The 21,978-nt window shown below is 36.3% G+C and overlaps 1 protein-coding gene across 1 annotated transcript in view; it reads left to right on the top strand.

The window, feature by feature from the left end:
- The first annotated feature begins 468 nt into the window (after positions 1–468).
- Positions 469–21,978, top strand: part of LOC145241451 (uncharacterized) — a 35,519-nt gene continuing 14,009 nt past the window's right edge. Inside the window, exons 1-2 of the mRNA XM_080104429.1 lie at positions 469–516; positions 17,496–17,825. Of these exons, the coding sequence (XP_079960555.1) occupies positions 17,504–17,825 (322 nt within the window). The 5' untranslated portion in view covers positions 469–516; positions 17,496–17,503. The remainder of the gene's footprint in view (positions 517–17,495; positions 17,826–21,978) is intronic.

Consider the following 21,978-nt stretch of genomic DNA (forward strand, 5'->3'; position numbering starts at 1 on the left):
TATTTTTACCGTAAGAAGGAAGAGAATATTTATTGTAGTAAATTATATATATTATATATTATATACTCTTTTTCTTTTCAATCAATACAGAAGAGATATTGGTTTTATTTACTTAATAAAAACATTTCTACAGTAAGATAAATATATTATTAAACCTTACGTAAATGTATGAATTTAAACGAAAAATAATGAACAGTAAATTATGTAAATAGATGAAGACAATAAACCTGGTTATCAAAGAAACTTTAACGTTTGTGCATCAATCCCCTTTCTTTAATATGAATTGTTACCACAAACCAGTTATTTGAACAAAAGGCAGCAAGGTGATAGTGCTGGTTGATCTAAATAACAAATAATACAATTGCTACATCAATATGATCAATTAAGAGTTGCTTTCTAGATTTCTGAATGATTATCGATTGAATCTAATTCTAATGCTCTGTCATTCAATTAACAAAGAGTGAAACTCATTACTCATATTCGCCCTGATTTACCAACATCAGAAGCAACACCAAGGTAAGTCTTGGGAAATAATATACTATTTTCTCCTCATATATAAAATTTAGTAAAAAAAAAGGCAACCACGTGACTCTATTAATTATTTTATTATCACTCTACAATACATGAGTTGAAATAACTACCTATAATGGATTTCTTAGATGTATATCTTCTGAAATCAAACTCGATCGGAAAAAATAAGTTTAAATTATAACAACGAGGAGGACCTGTGAAAATTCTATAGCGGACTCTTTCATATGTAATATATTGATGTTGGCATTCTGTGGATGTTCAGCGTAAATGGATAATCACTGATATTATTGTAGCTCTTTTGTTAAAACTGCAAAAATACTTATTTAAGCAAGCAGGAGCGCCTGGCGTAACCCGGTCGTAAAATATATTTAAATATGACATTTTAATTTATGAAAATTTGGTATATAAAGTCAATTTTCTATCGATTCTTATATATTATAAAACTGTGATTTAATATATATATATATATATATATATATATATATATATATATATATATATATATATATATATATATATGACTTGGGCGCATCAGCTTGAACAAAACCGCAACCAAAACTTATGAATATATATATATATATATATATATATATATATTAGTGATAGGATGATTCCAAAATTTTCCCAGATTCTAATACAATTACCGATTCCGTTCTAAATTTCGGATTTCGTTACGATTCCGATTCCTTTAAAATTCATAAATATTTTATTAGAATTTTTTTTTTTTGTAAATTTTCAAATTATTACATAAGCCCCGGGTAATTTCCGCGTATATTTTATCTCAAACATTTTCCTTGTAATTTATTGACAATTGTAAGACCACAAAAGATTAATTCTAATTTTAAAACTAAACCAGATTGTGTCGTCGTTAGTATACAACATGCTGCTTGAAAGTTTTCATAAACAGTTGAAAACAGTCGACGATTGATAGACAAAATGAGAAAACGACGTGAAAAAATATTTAACAACGCCTCGCCCATTATTACGAACGAATTTCTTAATAATAATGTTGTTATATATTCGTTATCATCGAGGTTATCCTTGAGGGGTACCAAATTGAGCTTTCGTTACATTTGAATATGTTATATAGAGTTCTTCATTTAGGGGCGCCATTTAAATCATTGAGGGGCACTTTTTACGTTTGGGTGTATACACTGTATAACATCAAAGATTCCGTGTGCGTATGATTGTCTCTAATATAAATGGTTGTGTGTTTGATTATCATAAAGGGAATTGTGTGTGTGACATGTAATTTCTGAACCTACCTCTGCTTCTTCTCGCTGTTGGACCATCTGGGAATTTCTCATCCTGGAGGGAGACTTGATACCTGTTTGACGAAGATTTATCACTCCAAGACGATGAATGGGTTTTATAGTTTTTATTTCACTTTCCCCAGAGGTCCTGCAGCAGGTGTAAAGTGAAATCTGCTTGTGTGGTTCTTCTTCACACACGTCAGCGTTCGTCTCCCCCCTCCCCAGTTAAGAGGGGGAGACCACGGAAAAAAACGTTCGTCTTCTTCAAAGCTCAAATCAAATCTCACCGATCTAGCCAACCTCGTCACACATACGTAATTTGGTCAGCTGACCTTTGGTTCTGGTAAACGTGTCTACCTCCACGTTTACTCACCTCTCTCTCTCTCTCTCTCTCTCTCTCTCTCTCTCTCTCTGTAACAATGTTACTATTTAGAAAACCATTTTTTACATGAGGGGGGCGTGGGCTTTGTTAACTATTTTGTACCTCCTGTCTATGAATGAAATTAAAATTTTATTTTAATTATAAACTTTGGTGGGTTAATAAATTGATTTGCATTGCTATAAATAAAGACAAAAGCAAAAACGAGATGCAAATAATAATAATAATAATAATAATAATAATAATAATAATAATAATAATAATAATAATAATAATAATAATTCCAGTACAGAACAATGGCCTCTGCCAGCGAGAAATCAATTGTGAGAGGCTGTTGCGATAACGCAAATCTATTTGCAAATGCTATCGAAGCAGGTGGAGAGTGCTGGACGTCTGGGGAGACATGTTGTCACTCAGCTTCCAGGAAACACCACAGATTTTCAATCAGACCTATGATGACTAATTTGAAAGCTCAATGTGAGCCAATAATAATAATAATAATAATAATAATAATAATAATAATAATAATAATAATAATAATAATAATCATAATCATAATAATAATAATAAGACACTGAAAAAATCAATAAAACAGAAAACAGAGAGACAGAGGATACGACAAGAAAGAAGAAGTGGGAAGAGAAGCAACTACACGGAAGATTCATAAGGATGACAAAAGATGAAAATAACGAAAACACCTGGATATGGATCCGAAAAGGACACATAAGCCGAGAATTTGAATCCTTAATAACTGCAGCACAAGACAACTCGATAAGAACCAACCACATCAAAGCAAAAATTGACAAAACACAAGAAAACAGCAAAGAGGCGAGACGATAAATCATATAATAAGTGAATGCAGCAAACTGGTCCAAAAAGAATACAAGAACAGGCACAACCAAGTGGGAAGGGTAGTACACTGGGAATTATGCAAACAACTGCATCTCAAACACACAGACAAGTGGTACAAACATAAGCCGGCAACAATACTTAAAAACGAGAATTACAAAACCCTATGGGACATGGACATACAAACTGATAAACCCATCCAAGCAAGAATATCAGATGTCGTAATAATTAACAAGAAAGAAAAGTTCTGTCAAATCGTAGACTTTGCTGTTCCAGCTGACCACAGGGTGAATATCATAGAAAAGGAGAAACGGAGCAAATACACAGCACTAGTCAAAGAGCTGAAAGGAATATGGAAGATGAAGAAAATCAAAATAATACCTATAATAGTACGAGCACTAGGAACAATCCTGAAAAACTTTGAAAAAGAATGGGAGAAATTGGAATTAAAGAAATGACTGGAAAAATGCAACGAACAACAATCATGAAAACAGCTGAAATATTAAGAAAACCCCTGAATGTGGAAACTAACACACAGGAACAACAAACGCGAGCCAGACAAACTGCTGCAAAGGCAAAACATGAAACACTACATGGAACCTAGAACACTGAAGCCGCATATCTATAAGTTCTCTAACACCCATCCATTGCTACATCACTGCCCCCCCTCAAAAGCGAGACCAAGTAGAGTCAAGGAGGAAGGAAAAACCGATGACCTCAGCCGGATAAGTGCGGAGCGAATTGGGACCTTGAGAAGGCTTATTGCCACCCAAATTTCACCGAAGACCGATAGCCGCTGCCAACGAGAAATCAATGGTAAGCACTTGTTGCGATAATGCAAATTTATTCGCAAATGTTATCGAAAGAGGTGGAGAGACTACTGGAGACCTGGGGAGACTTGTTGTCACTCAGCTTCCAGGGAATACCACAGGCTGTTTTCAGGGAGAGATCTTTGAAGATCTGTGAAAGCTCATTGTGAACCAATAATAATGTAACCACTACACGGCCGGCACAGATGCACAGGCTTGGAAGAAAGTTGTAACTGGCTCTAATCCCTGTGGCATCACCTTTTGTCTCCGTCTAGTGGTGGGATTTGTCCCGTTGGTTCGGCTTCCAATCTGTCAACAGGGCCGATCTGAAAACAGACTGCACTTCCAAGCAACGGCGTTTTCCAAACAAACAAAAGAAGTCAAAGATTAACTTTTTTCATAACGTAAAATAATTATTGCTTTCAACGTTACAAATAATATGTACACAAATGCGTTACTCACTTATACAAATATTAGGGGCTGGCGCTCGCTAACAAAGTTCTTCGTCTGTTATCGCCAGTTTACACTTGGGAAAAAGTTCAACTTAGAAAGAAAACAGATGCGTGTCTCAACCAGGTTGCAATTGGGGGGAGGGTCGCCAAAGACGCGTGGCAGAGTGTCTTCAGATGTCTTCGCTTAACGTTATATTAGAATCGGTCAGCTGTAACTCCGCCCCCTCAATAAGTTCCCAAATGGCCGTCAACCAATCAGAAGCCGTCCTTTTTCTGGGTACAGTAACGTTCCGCTTCCTAAGGGTTGGGGAGGTCCAAGTATTTCCCATCAACCTCTGAACGCCCTAACGCAGAAGAAAAATAAATAAAAAAACGACCTTTAAAATTATCGAAGGGAAAGAAAAAGGTTTTCCTCTCCTTATTTGAATTCGCTAGTGGCCATGGCAAAACTGAATTATTATTTCGGTAAAAGCAATAAATATACATGCCTCGTGGATTGGCGACTTTTATAGTTTCACTATCAGCTGTCGTATTCCTTAAGTCCGATTTTATGATCACCAGTCTGTCTTGCAATAACCAATTTTCTTTCCTTCGTCTTTCAAGTGGTTTTCATGGTCGATTACCACTTACTCTGGCCACTTGATAGGCGATTATCTTATCTTCTTTGGAGGTTTGTTAATTAACATAAGTGCCAACCTTTCCTGCTTGAGAATTATTTTTATGACTTCCATTTCACACGCCAACACCCTTCGATTAATCATTTTGTGGGGGGGGGGTCATTTTGATTATCTGTTAAGAACACATTCCTTTTTTCCATTATCATCACCATTATCATAATCTTCATCATTAGATTCAACCATGCGAAATCTCCTGAATTCGTGCTAAAGAGACCACCAAGGAGACCGGCTAGCTCTCAATCCACTAACAAGGTTCTACCGGCGTTGTCTGGTGCCCCATCTGGTCACAATAATAATAATAATAATAATAATAATAATAATAATAATAATAATAATAATAATAATAAATTCGTAGATTAACACTCTCAGCTAAATCCCTATTCCAAACTGATAAACTACTTTTATTGGTGGTTACGTGTATAACTCGTGAGAAATCACGGAAAGAAAAGCAATCATTTTATTAGTTGGAGTGGAAGATCAGTTTCGAATATAAATTTAACATTATTATACAAAAAATCATTATTTCTGGGTCATTCTAATTCTTTATGGATGTTAACTAAATTCTTTTTCACTCACTTAAGTTCGATTGACACCGTCGTAAAACCATGCGTAATCGCTTAAAAAAGTAGACACCCCTCAAATAAACGCACATAATTTATCTCTAATAGAAAAAAAAACTTGTTTTTGGTTAACTGCCCTAATACGCTAGAATATTTCGGAAAAAGAGCTTATTTTACGTTAAATTTCTGTGTGAAACTGATTCTCCATTTTAAATTCCTAAACAAATCGTTTTATATTTATATTTTATAATTGTGAGTGTTTATAGAAATTGTTTTCATTTCATTTTTAAACAGTTACGTGTGAAACACTACAGTTTCTTCTGTTTTCTTTTTGGCAAATCGCAATTCTTACTTTTTGTTGCGCTAAGAAAAATGTAATTCTCTATTTTTAGGACATTGCATGTAAACAGTCTGAAAAACAGTTTTGCGTATACATTTAACGTAAAAGGATCACCTCTTCAAAAACAGACAGTGTTTTAAGAACAGGTAACAGATTTTGTTTGTTTTTAATTTTAGCCATGTTCATGTTCCTGGTAAAACTGTAGTATAAAATATGTCATCGTCAAAAGTCATAAGAGAAACGATCCTTTCCTATGTCCGTGGTATAATACGAAAAATACAGCGATTACTTGTGGTTTTATGATTTTGCGATTGGGCTTGGGGGTCAGTGGTAAAAATTTAGTTAACTGCTTTAAAACAATTAGAATGGCTAGGAAACGAGTGATCATTTTACGTTAAATTTATGAATTTAAGAAAAATTGGGCAACGGACAAAAAGGCAACAGAAAAAAGGGCAACGGAAAAAGGGCCATGTCGGCTAGCAAGGAAAAAAGGACAATTATTGAATAAATATTGATTGAAAAGAAATTTTAGAACGGTTTTTGCGGGAGATATTGTTTTAAAAAGACCTCCCACTTATCCCCCACCCCAATTCAAAAAATATTAATATACTAATTGTTCATTTTTGTGCTCTTGAACTCGGGCATTTTTCTGTTGAACTCGAGAATCTGCACCGAATTTCGGCCGGAGGTTACGTCGACTGAAACTTTAACAAAGTGTAGTAGCTGTTCTGATGCTAAACTTCACCTATTCTCTCCTCATTCAATGAAGGTGAAATCCTTTTAGACTGAGGCAAATTAATTTTTGTTCCGACTCAGAATAACTTTTTTTTTGGAGCGGGATATTTATCACATTAAAGAACGACCATATGTCTAACTTTACCCTATAGGGGAGGCAAATAAGTAGGAACACTCAAGATGAAAATAGTAGTACGAAGCGTGTTCATAAGTTATAAAAATTGATTTTATTTGGTTTTAAAGAACCCTTAACATAAAATTTTTTTTTTTTAAATATAATATGAAAAGACTCTTGAACAACGAGCTATTTTCAATCGATATTTATTAAATAATTGTCCTAAATTTATATGCCCAAGAACCCCCAACCGCTTCGGCGGCACGGGGGTGCAAAGATCAAAGTGTAGTATCTGTTCCGACAGATACTGCAAAGCTAAGACTAGCAAAGACCAGCTATGACTAGCAAAGACCATACGTGGGGGTAACCCCACATATCCGAACTTGGTCAAGGTATGGATCACCCTACGACCACAGTTACCATCCAGCTCCCATTTCCCACCTCTCGGGAGCAGGATCCCCCTTTCCCTCCTCCCTCCCTCCATCTCCACATTAAAAACGGCCTTGTGCCTAATTTGCTCAGTGGGGAAGCAAATAGATAAACCAAGATATATATATATATATATATATATATATATATATATATATATATATATATATTTTTTTTTTTTTAATTTGACAAACTTGTAAATGTTTTCCCTTTATGTATTTTATCCAAGACTTTGATAAATTCATTGTGAGTTTTTCATGTATATTTTTAACTTTTGCGAAATAAAAAAAGATACAATAAAGAAGATACACGATGGTCAGACAAAGTGAAGTAAAAGCGACCCCAGGAAAATAACATAAAACTTGCCCATTCGTTTGAAGCCTTTTAATATTAAATGTGAACTTTCTGCGAAGCGTCATCTAGACATTTGGCAAGTAGATGCGAAAAAATACTTGAACATTTCAAACCGTTTGATAAGGGGATAGGCAAGTGAACTCTAATAGATTTACTTTGATTCACCAATAAAACAATAAAACATAAAATTTAAAAGCGACCTCCCTATAAAAATACAAAACCAAATTAATCGCCATTTTTCATTAATCATGTTTTGGCTAAGAACAAGTCACGAGAGTTTGTTTTACAATACAACCTCTATTGTTCCTAATATTTATTAATGACTTCCCCGACAAAATTGCCTCTGAGATGGGTATATATGCTGATGACACAACACTCTATAACAGACATGACAGGCAAACAAATGAACGTATATCTAAACAAATGGCAAACACACTAGATGACCTTCAATCTGTAGTGGAATAGGACAAAAATGGATGGTCACATTCAATGCTGTCAAGACTAAGCTTGTTTCCTTCAATAATTACAAGAAACCTTCTCTGCCACAAATAGCAATGGCCAGCGACTCTTTATCTTAGAGTACATCTTTCAAACTCCTTAGCCTAACGTTCACAGGAAACATGAGTTGGAAAAATTACATTGAAAGCGTTGCCAGGGCCGCTGCGAGGAAGGTAGGCTCTCTCTATCGTGCTAGAAAACTACTAACACCCGAAAGTATCCTGTACCTCTATAAGGCCACCATTCGCCCATGTATGGAGTATTGCTGTCACATTTGGGCTGGTGCATCTGCAACTAGTCTCTCGCTCCTAGACAAGGTTCAAAAGAGAGTCGCAAATCTAATAGGCCTTGAACTGGCATCTAAGCTCCAGCCTCTGTCCCATCGACGTAATGTTGCATCCCTCTGACTGTTCTACAAATATTTTAAAGGTGAATGCTCTGACGAACTACAGATACTTGTGCCCCCACGACGTAGACACCTTCGACAAACCCGACAGGCAGCTAATCCCACCCCCACACAGTAGAGATCCCTAGATGTAAAAGATCTTTTTACTCCAGTAGTTTCTTCCCCAGAACCGCTAAACTCTGGAATTCCATTCCAGGCCACTGCTTCCCCAACTGTACTGACATGCAGAAGTTCAAGTGTAACGTGAACCGACATCTTGCTGCCCAAATCCCAACATAGTAACATAGCTGTTGCCCCTGATAGTAGCCCCCTACACCAAAGTGGCAATGTGCCTTGTTTCGGGTGAAAATGTAAAAAAAAAAAAAAAAAAAAAAAAAAAAAAATATGCAAAGATTGGAAAAGTTGGTAAAAACAAATATATAACAAATAAATATAATCAAAAGCAAGATAAGTTACTTTGCCACTTAACTGGATACGTTTTTAGTGTTTTTATTTAATGTAAAATGTTTATTCGGTTCGAAAAGCAGATAATGTTGAACGCTTTCGGAGAACAAGAAAAGATGACCGCGATGTCTTGGAAGATTCGATAATCACTTCAAAATAAGAAATAAAACAGAATGGTGGGAGAAACCCACCCAATAAATGTCACAGTAATATTAATTGGGTCGATTTCTACCACTATTTTCTTTTATTTCTTATTGTGACGCGATTATCGAGTCTTCCAAGACATCGCGGTCATTTTTTATTGTTTTCCGAAAGCGTTAAATATTACTCGTTTTTCAAACCGAATACAGTCCCTCTTCAGAACGGTCTTAAAATCTATTTTCCAAATTAAAATTAGCGATATTGTAAATATCATGGCCCCGAGAGTAAATGCGGTATTGTGATAACTGAAATGATTCTAGGTAGTGTAAGATAGAGAATGACCAACGACCTCCACTTTTCCACACCTTTGATTGTATTGTGCCTAATTTGTTAAATAAGTTTCAAAGTTCTGATACTACACTTTATCCTTTATGTCTGCTCTCAATGAAAAATCCTTCTAAACTGAGACAAATTTCATTATCGTTCCAATCCAGAGTCCTCCGTTTGAGAGAACTGGATTACCCATATTAAAAACTGGCCTTGTGTCTAACTCTGCCATCGACAGAGAGGGTGACGAGTAAATAGAATCACATATAAATTAACTCACGCACCCAGAACATTTTTAGGCGTTTATGTGAACATATTGACAAAAAAAACAAAACAAAAAAAAACAAACTAACTTAGAGTTTAGAGTGTAGGATCAGTTTAGTATATATATTTAAAGTAAAAGTGCTTTCATATTATAAATTATTACGGTTGTTCATTAAATTTTTTTACAACCAACACTAAGTTTGACTAGTAAGTTAATAAAACCCGTACATTATCACTTAAAAAATTATCCTTCCACACACACAAAATGCACAGAACATAGCTACTATAGCAATTTTTGGTTAACTGCTCTAAAACGCTAGAATTACTCAGATATGGAGGCTCATTTTACGTAAAATTTACATGTAAAATAGACACTCTAAATTCTTAATTTTATTTTTTGTTGTTTTTTTCTTCTTACCTGGCGGATGATTTTTTTCTGAATCACTAAGAAAAATAGGGCGAAACAAATAAATACACAACGAATAAATGTTACGAAAGGCTAGTTAAGCTACTCTTCGAATTATCTGGATATTTTTTCTTGTTGATTGCATTATAACTTATTTTAAAGTTCTTTTTTTTTTCTTAGAAATAACGAGAGTGTAAAACCTATTGAGTTAAAACTAAAAACAAAATGGTGGTCTTATTTGAGCCATAATCAAGCCTCGATAATTGCTCCAAAATTGAAAATTAAATAAAGTACTGATAGAAAAGCATGTTTATTCGGTATTATATGAGAACAAGAAAAATGGCCGACACGTGACTTTGATGTCTCGATAATGACTCAAAAATCAAAAATAAAATAATACACTGGTAGAAACCGTACCAATAAAAGTTACCAAAGGCAAGATAAGTTATTCTTTTACCTAGTAAAAGAATATATTTGACTTCTACAAAGAAAATAATTCGAATTTTCGCATTACATTGAAATAAATATTGAACAAAAATAAATAAAAAATATGTTAGTAATTAATTTTCAAATCATGAAACATATTTTGAATATTTTTAAAAATAGTTTTTTTTTAATACACTTACATTTTTATGTTAGCAAATTTTTGTAGTCTTTGATGTAAATGGTACAGGCAGAATCAAAGAAAATTGAATATTAAAAGTTTTTCATACAGAAGCATGAAAATTTACAAATTCATTTCAAATTCAATTCAAAGCTAAGCCTTTTCACACCTTTTGTCCATCGATTGTCATATTTGTCAATGCTGAGTGAGGGAGCAGACAAAAATCTATTCGACAAAACCTAACTGGACAAAAGCATAAACCCAGAAAAAAAAATCAAAGATTAAAAAACAACACTTTTTATATTCAAGTTTGGATTTAATTAGCAATAATATTTGATAGTATTTTTCTTGACAAAATATTTCTATAATTTGAAACAGTTATTTCGATACCCTGTAAATAAACGGCATTCTTCTAGAGGTTATCTGGCGAATTTTCGAAAAGTTTCAAGTTTTGTTTTGTTTACATCCCATTTGGATGTTATCATGGTCTATAGTGTTTTGTTTAATGATAGTTTAAAAACACTAAAGATTTATCATCAGTACAAGCAATGAATAATTAAGTTTAAAAATTTAAAAGAATCGTTTTTGGGATAAAAATTTAGATTAGGCACAAATTTTTCCGATTCCGATACCCCTAAAAGTTCTGATTTTTTCCGATTCCCGATTCCGATTTACATTAATCGCCCCAGCGCTAATATATATATATATATATATATATATATATATATATATATATATATATATATATATATATATATATATATATATATATGAATAAAATAAAATACGCATCTTGCGCTTGAAAGCCAAATCACAACTTAATATTAAGGAAAATAAACAAATATTTTACTTGCTTGAAATTATCAAAAAAAGAAATAGGTTTGTTTTACAATCGAAAATATTGACTTCAACTCCGTTATTGGATTTTAAAAATAATAAACGCGGTTTTTAATATATAATTTTAGGTTTATTCGCGAAATAAAAATGTAAGAATAAGTTTTTTTTTCTGTAGAAAGTTGTATTTATGACGGAATTAAATTTGGCGCGTGGCTTACTTTTTGGCGAACTGGCGTCCTGACGTGCCAAAAAATAATTACGGAAAAAAAAACGGTGAGGTAAGATCAATTGTTTTCTGATTTGTTTAGGACTGAAAGCAAAACGGCGGGACCTGTTGGGAGAAAAAGAAGTTGGGATGTAGTTTTAAGTGGATTGTACCATGACATTTATTCTAGCCAAGAGTTCAAGGAACTGCAGTTATAAATTTAGGAAACAAAGAAGCAGTGATTAAATAAAGACGCTAAAAAGATAAATATTAAAAAAAAATGAATTGAACTTTAATGCAATGTTTAATCGTTGTATTTGATTTCTAGTACTAAACATATTTGAACTGTTTTCGAATCTCATAGCTCAAATATAAAACCTTTCTGCACAAACTTTGTGCATTCTTTTCATACAGAACAATGACAAGATCTAAGGGAATTTCTGGTCAAAAGTATTTCAGACTGTTGACAGGTAGGCACAAAAGGTTAATTTTATATACATTCAAAATAAATTATAACAAACGAAAAATGTATGATATCAGTTATTTCGAATATTATGAAAAATAATAGCAGGGTGCCCGGTATTGTCTGGTCGAAAAATACGCTTAAATGTTATATTTAAATTTTTGCATATTTTGTTATTATTATTATAGAGGCAATTTGCTATTGATTATTATATTGTAGTGATTTAAAAAATAACTTGTGCGCCATCAGCTAGAAGCAAAACCAAAACATTTAGCCCTTCAACCTAAGTCGTTATCATTTGAACTATGACGGATGAGAAATACCGTATATATATAAGACGACCCTTAATTAAAAAACTATCTGTAAAAACAATATTTCATAAGATACCGGGTGTTGCAATCTCTGTCTAGGCTAAACAAACTTGGTTTAGTGATTAAACAGTTGTCTTATGCAACTAATACATGATAAATTTAATAAAATTTGCTCCAATTTTGTACCTCGTCTTATCTGAAAAAATATACGGCAGTTTAAAATAAACCGACGTTAACGTATAACCGTATATTTGAGCATGCGTACAAGAGCACTTTGTGTTATGCCTGCCAAGTTCCAGTTTTTATTTACAATTTTTACTCTTTAGTAAAAACATTACGGTCTAAAACTCCATAAAAGAACGGTTCACAAAAATGTAACACTTGGTTCCAATCACACCGCTCTACAACCTTACGTCTCGGAGAGGATGTACTTTGAAAAATTCGAGTCAGAAAGACATGCTGAGTTTTATAAATTAGATTTTCCCATTGAATCGGAAAAGTCTGAGTTGCACGACGCTGTTTACTCTACACAGGGCAAACGCTTCTTTCTTAGAACTGCCCGCCTATGGCACTCGGTTCTGCTGGCTTGCTTCTTCACCGACTACAATATTGTTGCCTTCAAATCCAATGTAAACACGTTCAGAAAATCTGCTGATGTTTACTCTACGCGAGTCTAAACGATTCTCTCCCACTCCCTCCAGCAACCTACTTTATGGTGCATTAAAAGCCCACGGTCGCCATCTTTGATCTTTTCATTTTCCTTCTAGCAGACATGAGCATGTTTTTGCAGTAAGCTTTCTCTACTCCCCATCCCCCGATCTCACAGAAATGGCATGGAGGTGGAGATCGCCTCCGCCAGGCGCTTCTTCAAAGTGGGGGAGGATGACGTACGCCTGATCTTCGCTTGTGCTCTCGTCCGCAGTCTGTGGGTTGAAAAAACTGTGCTACTGATGTCTGAGTCACTTTCGAATAAAGTTGGTGCGAACCAGAGCAATCTCTCACTGATCTCCGACTCTGATTCGCTCGTGTCATCCAGAGGTGGTTGCAACAGCGTTGCCAGCCGCAGGTCCTTAACGTGACGGGGCATGCCGTCGACTCGCATCACTTTAGTGACGCCCCTGATTTAGTACCTCGTTGTAAATTTGCCGCATGGGTTTTTAATCCAGACGAAATACCCATTTCTTCAGCCTATCTCCGGTTATTTCCAGTTCGGGCAACAGGTTGATATTTATGCCTTTTACCCTGACGGGCTATCTGTACAATGCGTTGGCCGGCTCTGTGGAGGATGAAATATAATCCTTCGTGGTCATATTGTACACGTGGACCGCTTCAGACACCATGCAGCGCGTCCTGGCTACGATCGTCTTGGTAGTCCTGTACGTGGGCACATCGGAACCGCAAGCATTATCCATAGCCATCGGAAAACTTTTTGAATTGATCACTGGTGAATGCTGTGCCATTGTCGATTAGTGTTTCTGTTGGTGGGCCTCGTTCAAGGAAAACACTTTATAACTGATGGATGATGGCGGTTGTATCTTGCCGGGGCAGCGGGTGCCATATCGCAAACTTGGATGGGCTGTAGTGAATAAGAATCAGGATATCCTCGCTGTTGTGGTGGGTAATATCTATCGCCAGCCAGCTCCAGTGGTCCCTCACCTCCAGCTTCTCTTTCTCCCAGCGAACGGGTGCTGGGTCCAATGATTGGCCAGCCACACAGATTTTGACCACTCTCCTGACGCCTGCCTTCTGCACTCCTGAATCAACCAACTTAACAAAATATAAGGTCCGTTTGATCCCTTTGCTAGTGGACTTTTTTGATTCGATAAAATTGAACGGGGTTCACGAACGCAGCGCAGGTAAGTTGTATGGGTTCAATGGTTCTCTTAGTGTCGTCAAGCCATCTTTGGGGTACCCGTGTCAAACAGTCTGCTTTGTTCAGGCTGGATATGCCTAGGGACTCCTCCATTCGTATTCTTGTACCAGCCTCACGATTATGTCAAGCCACCGTAGGATGAACATCTCGCTCGTGGCTTTGGTTCACACCCTGGTCCTCCAGGTAAGGGTATCTGAAATCCACTTGTGGATGCAGACAGAATCGGTGAACAGTCGCAGGGTAGCGGATTTCCACAGGATTGCCAAGTTTATTTCCTTGATGACGGCATAGAGCTCTGCCAGATTTATATGCTTGGAGTCCTTTTCTGGTTGTAACCAACAAGCATCCTTCACCACAGCCCCATCATGGACTAGCGACACGCCAGTGGTAAGAGAGCTTGCATCAACCCAAACATTGAGGTCTCGGCCGTCGACGTATCATCGACCCCACGCTGGGTTTTTCTCATGTACCCAGGTAAGGACCTCCATGAGCATTGTGTTGAGAGGGGCATTTCAGAGCGAGACCTGCTTCAGCTCACCGTCAGGTCTTGCACGGCGGCTGGTGATGATCCATCGACGATACTCACACGGGTAATGCATACTCTACAAGGGGCTAGAACACCTCCGCCAACCATCAGCACCGTGACCCTCATCTCGTTCCATGTATCACAGCATGTCTTGCGCACAAAAGTCTGTGTGCACTCAGTGTCTACGAGCGCGAAGCCCTCACGCCCATTGATGCGCAGCTCACCACCGCTAGTGGCTTGTTTAGCAGCGATGTGGGGAGACGACTGGCACTATAGTTTATTCCCTTTGCCCATTTCTCGGACAACTTCTCGCTACGTGGCCCAACTTTTTGTACCGGTAGTAACGCATGCGTCTTCGTATCCTTCGGTCAGGTGCGTCCTTCACACTGTTTCGGCAGTCTTTGTATAAATGGTTTGGCCCACCACATTTATAACACTTCGCGTCTTCTGTTGGCGATGCAGGGGACATTATTTTAATATGTATAAAATATTGTTATATTAAATATGTATGAAAAAATAATTTAATAAAAAAAAATAAAAAGTAAATAATAAAAAATTAAAATGAAATAAAATAAAAACAAGCACAGAATAAAAGTATGAATCAAATTTACCCGCCCCCCCCAAAAAAAACGAAAAAATTCAAAAAAATAAATAAATACACGCCTTATTTAAAAAAAGTCTGAGACTTATACGAAGAAAGTGAAAGAAAACGCTTTCAGGGAGCAATTATTAAATAAAAACACCGTTTATGCAGGGTTTACGTTCCCCGTGAAGTACCCATTTATTTATAAGATAAAACAAGAAAATATATTAACTAAAATTTAATGTACTTTTTATTTTTAGTTCATATCAAAACTTTAATTAAAACTGATTAGTTAATGAATTTTTTTATATGAATTTGTGTTCGTATGTCTCGGAAGAAAATAGAGAATTTCCTATTTCATTTCCCATTTCAGTCATGTAAATTATTTACAGTTGAAATGTTTTAAAACAAACAAACTTTAAGTTTTAATTCATCCATCGTTTTAGTTAAATAAAAAAAAAAAACTATCGTGAAAAATGCTTCTAACTTTAAAATATTTTGAAATACTCAGTGAAAAGTTTTATTTATTATTAAAAGAACGGACTAAAAAATATTCTCATATAAAAATGGTTTGTTTTACAGTTAAAAAAAATAAATAAGATGAAATATTCGATTTTCTTCGATAGAAATGTAAGAAATCACGGTGTAAGCAAGCGAAATTGCTAATTGTTGATAAAAAGGTACGAGGTGTCTTCAATAAGTTTCAAAACTTTTTTCGTATGGGCACTTTTATTGATAGTACACACATGAAACTCTAGTCCCCTTCGAAATAATCTCCTCCGGCTGCAATGCACTTGCTGTATCGTACCAACAAGTTCTGGAAGGCCACATGAAAGTCCTCTTGTGTGAGCATATCAATGACCCTCGTCACAGCCTCTCTCATCTCCCTAATTGTCTCATAACGACAGCCTCTAAGGTTTACTTTAAGCTTAGGGAATAATTAAAAATTGCAGGGAGGAAGGTCTAGACTACAAAGAGAATTAGGAACTGTCATGATTCCCATCTTAGTACGAAAATCAGTAACAAGGATGGAGTTGTGGACTTGTGTAATGTTCTTGCAGAAATGCCATTGACGTGATTTGAAGAGTGTTGGCCTCTTCCGACGGAATCTCTCCCTGAACTCCCTTAAAATCTCAAAATAGTATTCCATGTTGACTGTCTGTTCAGTAGGATCCCAATTCATATCGTTCATGCCCGTACTGTCAAAAAAAAAAAAAAAAAAAAGAAGCAGATGATCATAATTTTCTGTGTGGATTTAGAAGAGCTAGCATGCTTCCGCTGAGCATTCTGTCTCTTGGTCTCTGGGTTATAGCAGTAGATCCAGCTTTCATCACAGGTTACCAGAGTATCAAGAAATGTGGAATATAAATTGATCACCTCCACCATCTCCCTGCTGTCATGAAAACGTCTTTCTTTAAAATATTCTCTGAGCATCCTTGAGACAAATTTTGCACAAATCTTCCACATCTTCAGTTCCCCGCGAATAACTGTGTGTACAGTTCCCACACTGACATCAAACTGTGTACTTATTATCCTTATCCATGAAATTCTTTATCTGGCCAATCAATTCTAGAGTTCTGACTTCCTTACTCCTTCCACACCTCTCATCATCACTCACAAACTATCTGCCTTACTTAAATCTTTTATGCGATGGGTCTCTTTGGACTTGTGAGCCAGCGCCAAATCCTGATGCTACACCCAGGGTCTGCCAGCAGCTACCCGATTGCACTCTCCAGAACATCCAAGTACACTTTGGCGTTGAATTTCAAGCCGACTTCGAAGATATGAGGTGGAATGATGTGGCCCTCACTTCAAATCACACCAAAGACCATAACTGTGACCGGAAACTTCGTTGAGCTCTGCCTTCAAGCGATTTGGGGTAATCTACGAAATATATCTTATTTTGCTGCTGTACCTGTATATTCTACTACAATTCTCCTGTTATATGAAAGTCGACAGCTCTAAAAGAACATACTGAGTACTTATATGTTGGTATAATGAATAAGCACTTTCATTCTCAGCTACAACGAGCATAAACGACAAAACGAAGCAAAGCAAATCAGATTTATTCCACTTTTTATTTATTAATCCTCTGTTGAATTCGTATTTATTTTTCTATTGCAGATTCAACGATGGAAATCGTAAACGGTTTCCACATCTTTTACACCATGTTTATTCTATTGCAATTTACCAGTTACATGAAAGCAGAGTGTTCTATAAATGAACACAAAACGCTTCCAGGTGGACATAATATTTTTATTCAAGCGGGTGTTGAGCCATTTTATAAACCGACGAACTGGACGGATCGAAACAAATGTTTCAGATTGTGTGCACTGGAGACCTTCTGCCACATTTGGAGCTTTACAAATGGTAAATGTCAGATTTTCCACTCCATAATGGACAAACTGAAAGTGGAGATTGGTTTTAACCAAACGACTTATTATGAAACAGAAGGTGAGTTGCTCGCGATACGTATCATTTTCATACTAAATTCAATACAATTAAATAAGTACTCGTATTCTTTTATTTTTTATATAAAATTAGTTTTCCACAATTTGCTAAAATCGAATTCTGATAATCAGATGCTTAGATACATTCCAGCTTCATCTCCTCCGTTCATTTCCTCCACTATTTACCTCCCCCTCTCTTTCCCTTTCTTCACTCCCTTCCCCCTTCTTTCCCCTTTCCCTTTCCCTTCCCATTCCGTTTTCAGCTCCTATTCCATTTACTCCTCCCTTTCCCTCTCCCTCCCTTTCTATTTCCCTCTCCATTTCCCTTTTCCCCTGAATTTCCCTTGCGCCCTTTCAAAGACTTGGCATCAGATCAACTGCCACTAAACCAAATAGTCGAAGGGTCATGGAAGATGGAAAGATTTAGGAGAGAAAGCACTAACCAGACCGCCTCTAGATGAGTGTGAAGAGGACTGGAACCTTGGGGAGGCTTATTGCCTCTCAAATTCCAGTGAAGACCAATGGCCACTATCAACGAGAAATCAATGGTAAATGGTTGTTGCGATAAATAAATTTGCAAATGGTATCGAAGTAATGAAAATATGGAGAAACTTGTTGTCACACAAACTCCAGGGCACACCAGAAGTTGTTTTCAAAGAGAATTCTGTGAAAACTCGTTATAAAAATAATCATGTTGACACTCTGGTTCTCGTCAGGTCAAGTTAAGTAACGTTGAGCCTGGTTAGTACCAGATGGGTGACCATTTGGGAATTCTAGGCGCTCTATGTGCTCTCCACCTATCTCGGCATTTGTTTCCTGTCGTCCTGAACATACACTCCACTTGACACTGGTATTTAACAATGTCGATTCAGGAGAGGTGTGGTTGGAGATTGTGTATATCCTGCCACAAAAAAAAATAATATTTCATGCACAGTCACCCCTATGATGGGTATCCATAGTCTGTCAAAGACTGAAGAAGCTTCCTCAATAAGAAAGCGTATGACAGGATCCCGCAAGCCTGGATAATAGAATGCCTGAGAATGTACAAAATGCCAGGCAAGATAATCAATTTGATAGAAAATGCAATGAGCACATGATGACTTAAACTGACAACTGATGGACAATACATAACTGAGATTTAAATACAAAGGAGGATTTTTCAAGGTGATTTCCTATCACCACTACTGTTCATCATAGCCATGATGCCCCTTAACAATAAATTAAGAAAATACCAAGCCGGATACAAATTCATTAATACAGATGAAAGAATGAACCATCTAATGTAAATGGATGATCTGAAACTGTTTGGAAAAAAACAAAAACAAAGACAGAACTAGAAACCCTAATAAACACAACCAGAATCTTCAGCCAGGATATTCGAATAGAATTCGGTATGGAAACGTGCACACTACTGGCCATGAGGAGAGGAAAACTGAAAGCACCAGAAAATATGGTATTATCCGAAGCAAACAGAAATGAGGGCACTTGTTGGACATTATAGCTACAAATACTCGGGAGTTCTGAAAGCAGACAGAACCAAAGCAACAGAAATGAAAAAGAAAATTGGAAAAATATACCTAGAAGAACAAGATAACTCCTCGAAACTAAACTATATAGTAGAAACCTAATTAAAAAACTAAACACGTGGGTACTGTCACTAGTAAGATACTTTGGACCGTTCATGAATTGGATCAAAAAAGAACTGAGGCATCTCGTCCAGGAGACTAGAAAACTCGTTATTTATTTGCTTCCCACGAAACAAAATGTGGCACAAGGTCAGTTTAATGTGGAACGTAACCAGCTCCCCTCAAAAGGGGATTCTGCAAAAATAAAATTGGCTTAGTATAGATGGGTTTCCCCTCTATTGACTAAGGACAATTAATCTGAGTGCAGCATTTGTGCAGACACCACACTTCAGTGACCAACCCAGTACTAGTACCGGATATCGACTGATTATTTATTTGTTTCCCAGTACCGGGTGTCGAGTGAGACTAGAAAACTCATGACAATGCACTATGCACTACAAGTAAAGTATAGTATTGAGCGAATCTATGTGAAAAAGAAGACCGAGGAAGAGGACAGGTTTGTATAGAAGACTGTAAATAACACACACACACACACACACACACACACACAAATTAGAAAATACATAATGTAGAACACCGAAAAATTACTGCAACAAGAGACACTGAAGAAACAAACAAGATAGAAAAAGAAGAGACGAACGATGAACAAAGAAAAATGCAGAGAGAAAGAGTTACACAGACGATTCATATGACTTACAAAAGATGAGAAACACCTGGAAATGGCTACAAAATAGAAACCTAAACATGGAAACTAAATCCCTAATAACAGTCACACAAGATAACGCGATTAGAACCAACCACATCAAAGCAAGGATCAACAAGACACAGTAAACAGCAAATGTAGACTCTGTGAACAAAGAGACGAAACAATAAACCGCATAATAAGTTCATGCAGCAAACAAGAAGGAAAAGTCCTACCAGATTGTAGATTTTGCTGTTCCTGCAAACCACAGAGTGAAGATCAAGGAGACGGAGAAGCGAAGCAAATACACGGAACTGTCTTGCGAGCTCAAGGAATCTGGAAAATGAAGAAAGTAAAAATAAGCTCACTAATAGTAGGAGAATTATGAACAATACCGAAAAATTTTGAAAAAAATAATGGGAAAGATTGAATTCAGAGGGATGCCTGAGCGGATACAACGGATAAAAACTGCAGAAATGTTAAGAAAACCCCTTAAATGCGGATACTAACGCCACACACGAATTACAGGCACAAACTGGACATAAGAAACAGCTACAGATGTAAAATACAAAAGAACATCATATGGAATCCTGAAAACTGAAACGGTAAAATTGTAAAGTACCCGTATGTGCCCCTGCCTTCCACCCCCTTTTTGTGTGTATATGTAACCATAAACTGACACCACACCAAATAAGTGAAGAGGGTCAAGAAGGATTGAGAGACTCAGTACAGCCCAATTAGTAGTCTGTCATGAGTAAGTGATTTCAATCCGTGTTTAAGAAAATATTTATTTATTAAGAAATTATCAACCACCTTAGCAAAAACAATCTACCCAGTGAGAAGCAAAATTCTATGCTATGGATGTATCAAGGTTTTTGTGATATCCAGGACATAGAAAAGTATAGTGACCAGTCCGTCCTACGAGAAAAGTATAGTGACCAGTCCGTCCTACGAGATTTGTAGCTGATGTACTAACTGTAATTTTACATAGGATCAGGTAATCTATTAACAGTTAAGAGAAATAGCTCTTCAAATATCAAAGGCATTTGATAGGGTTCGGAATAAAAGATTTGCAGCTATGGAATATTTGGAAATGTCTTCTCAACCATCGAATCCTTTCTCTCAGATAGGTTTATACAAGTAGTCATCAAAATATCAACGCTGGCATGCCACAAAACTCAGTTCTGGGTCCAACTCTTATACTTATCTTTATCAATAATCATTTCCCCATGTAAACACTCCAGATATCCTAGCACTAACCGAAACTAATCGGCGCTCCTGAATATTATCTAATCATTTTGACATAGCAGAGTACCTCTCAGTCTGCCGTAAAGTTCCTGGCAAGTATACTAAACTAGACTAAAGAACATAGAATCAGATAAGAATGCCTACATGTGATTTCGCTTACCCTTACAGCATAAAGTTTGTTACTTATAATCCTTTTATCGTTCCTCTCCGACCTAGCACTGTACCTTGCTTGATTATGTCGTATGGTGAAATACTGTGCTTAGATGTGAGCTCTCAAATCATGTAGGGGATTTTAATGTCGATTACAGAAGTTGACTTGGTTTCTCTAGTTACTAAAAACTGTTTATTTCACATATTCCTTTCACCAATAGTCTCATGGATCGTGAAAATCAACCTCAATTTTATAGTAAGTCTTACTCTATCCAATTATGATTTCTTGAATATCTATAAGAGCGTCATGAACAATGGGCAATAATTCCTCACTATCAAACCAAACATCACTAGCAAAACAGCTAATAAGAATGAGCTGTTCGCTCAGTGATTCGCCTTAAACTCCCTTATCGGTTTCCCCCAAATGTACCACTAAAGATGGAAATTACACAGTATGATCTGGTCACTATACTTTTCTATGTCCTGGATAT

Source organism: Euprymna scolopes, chromosome 2 (assembly GCF_053919585.1).
Source record: "Euprymna scolopes isolate OS-2025 chromosome 2, ASM5391958v1, whole genome shotgun sequence".
In the NCBI taxonomy this organism is placed as follows: domain Eukaryota; kingdom Metazoa; phylum Mollusca; class Cephalopoda; order Sepiida; family Sepiolidae; genus Euprymna; species Euprymna scolopes.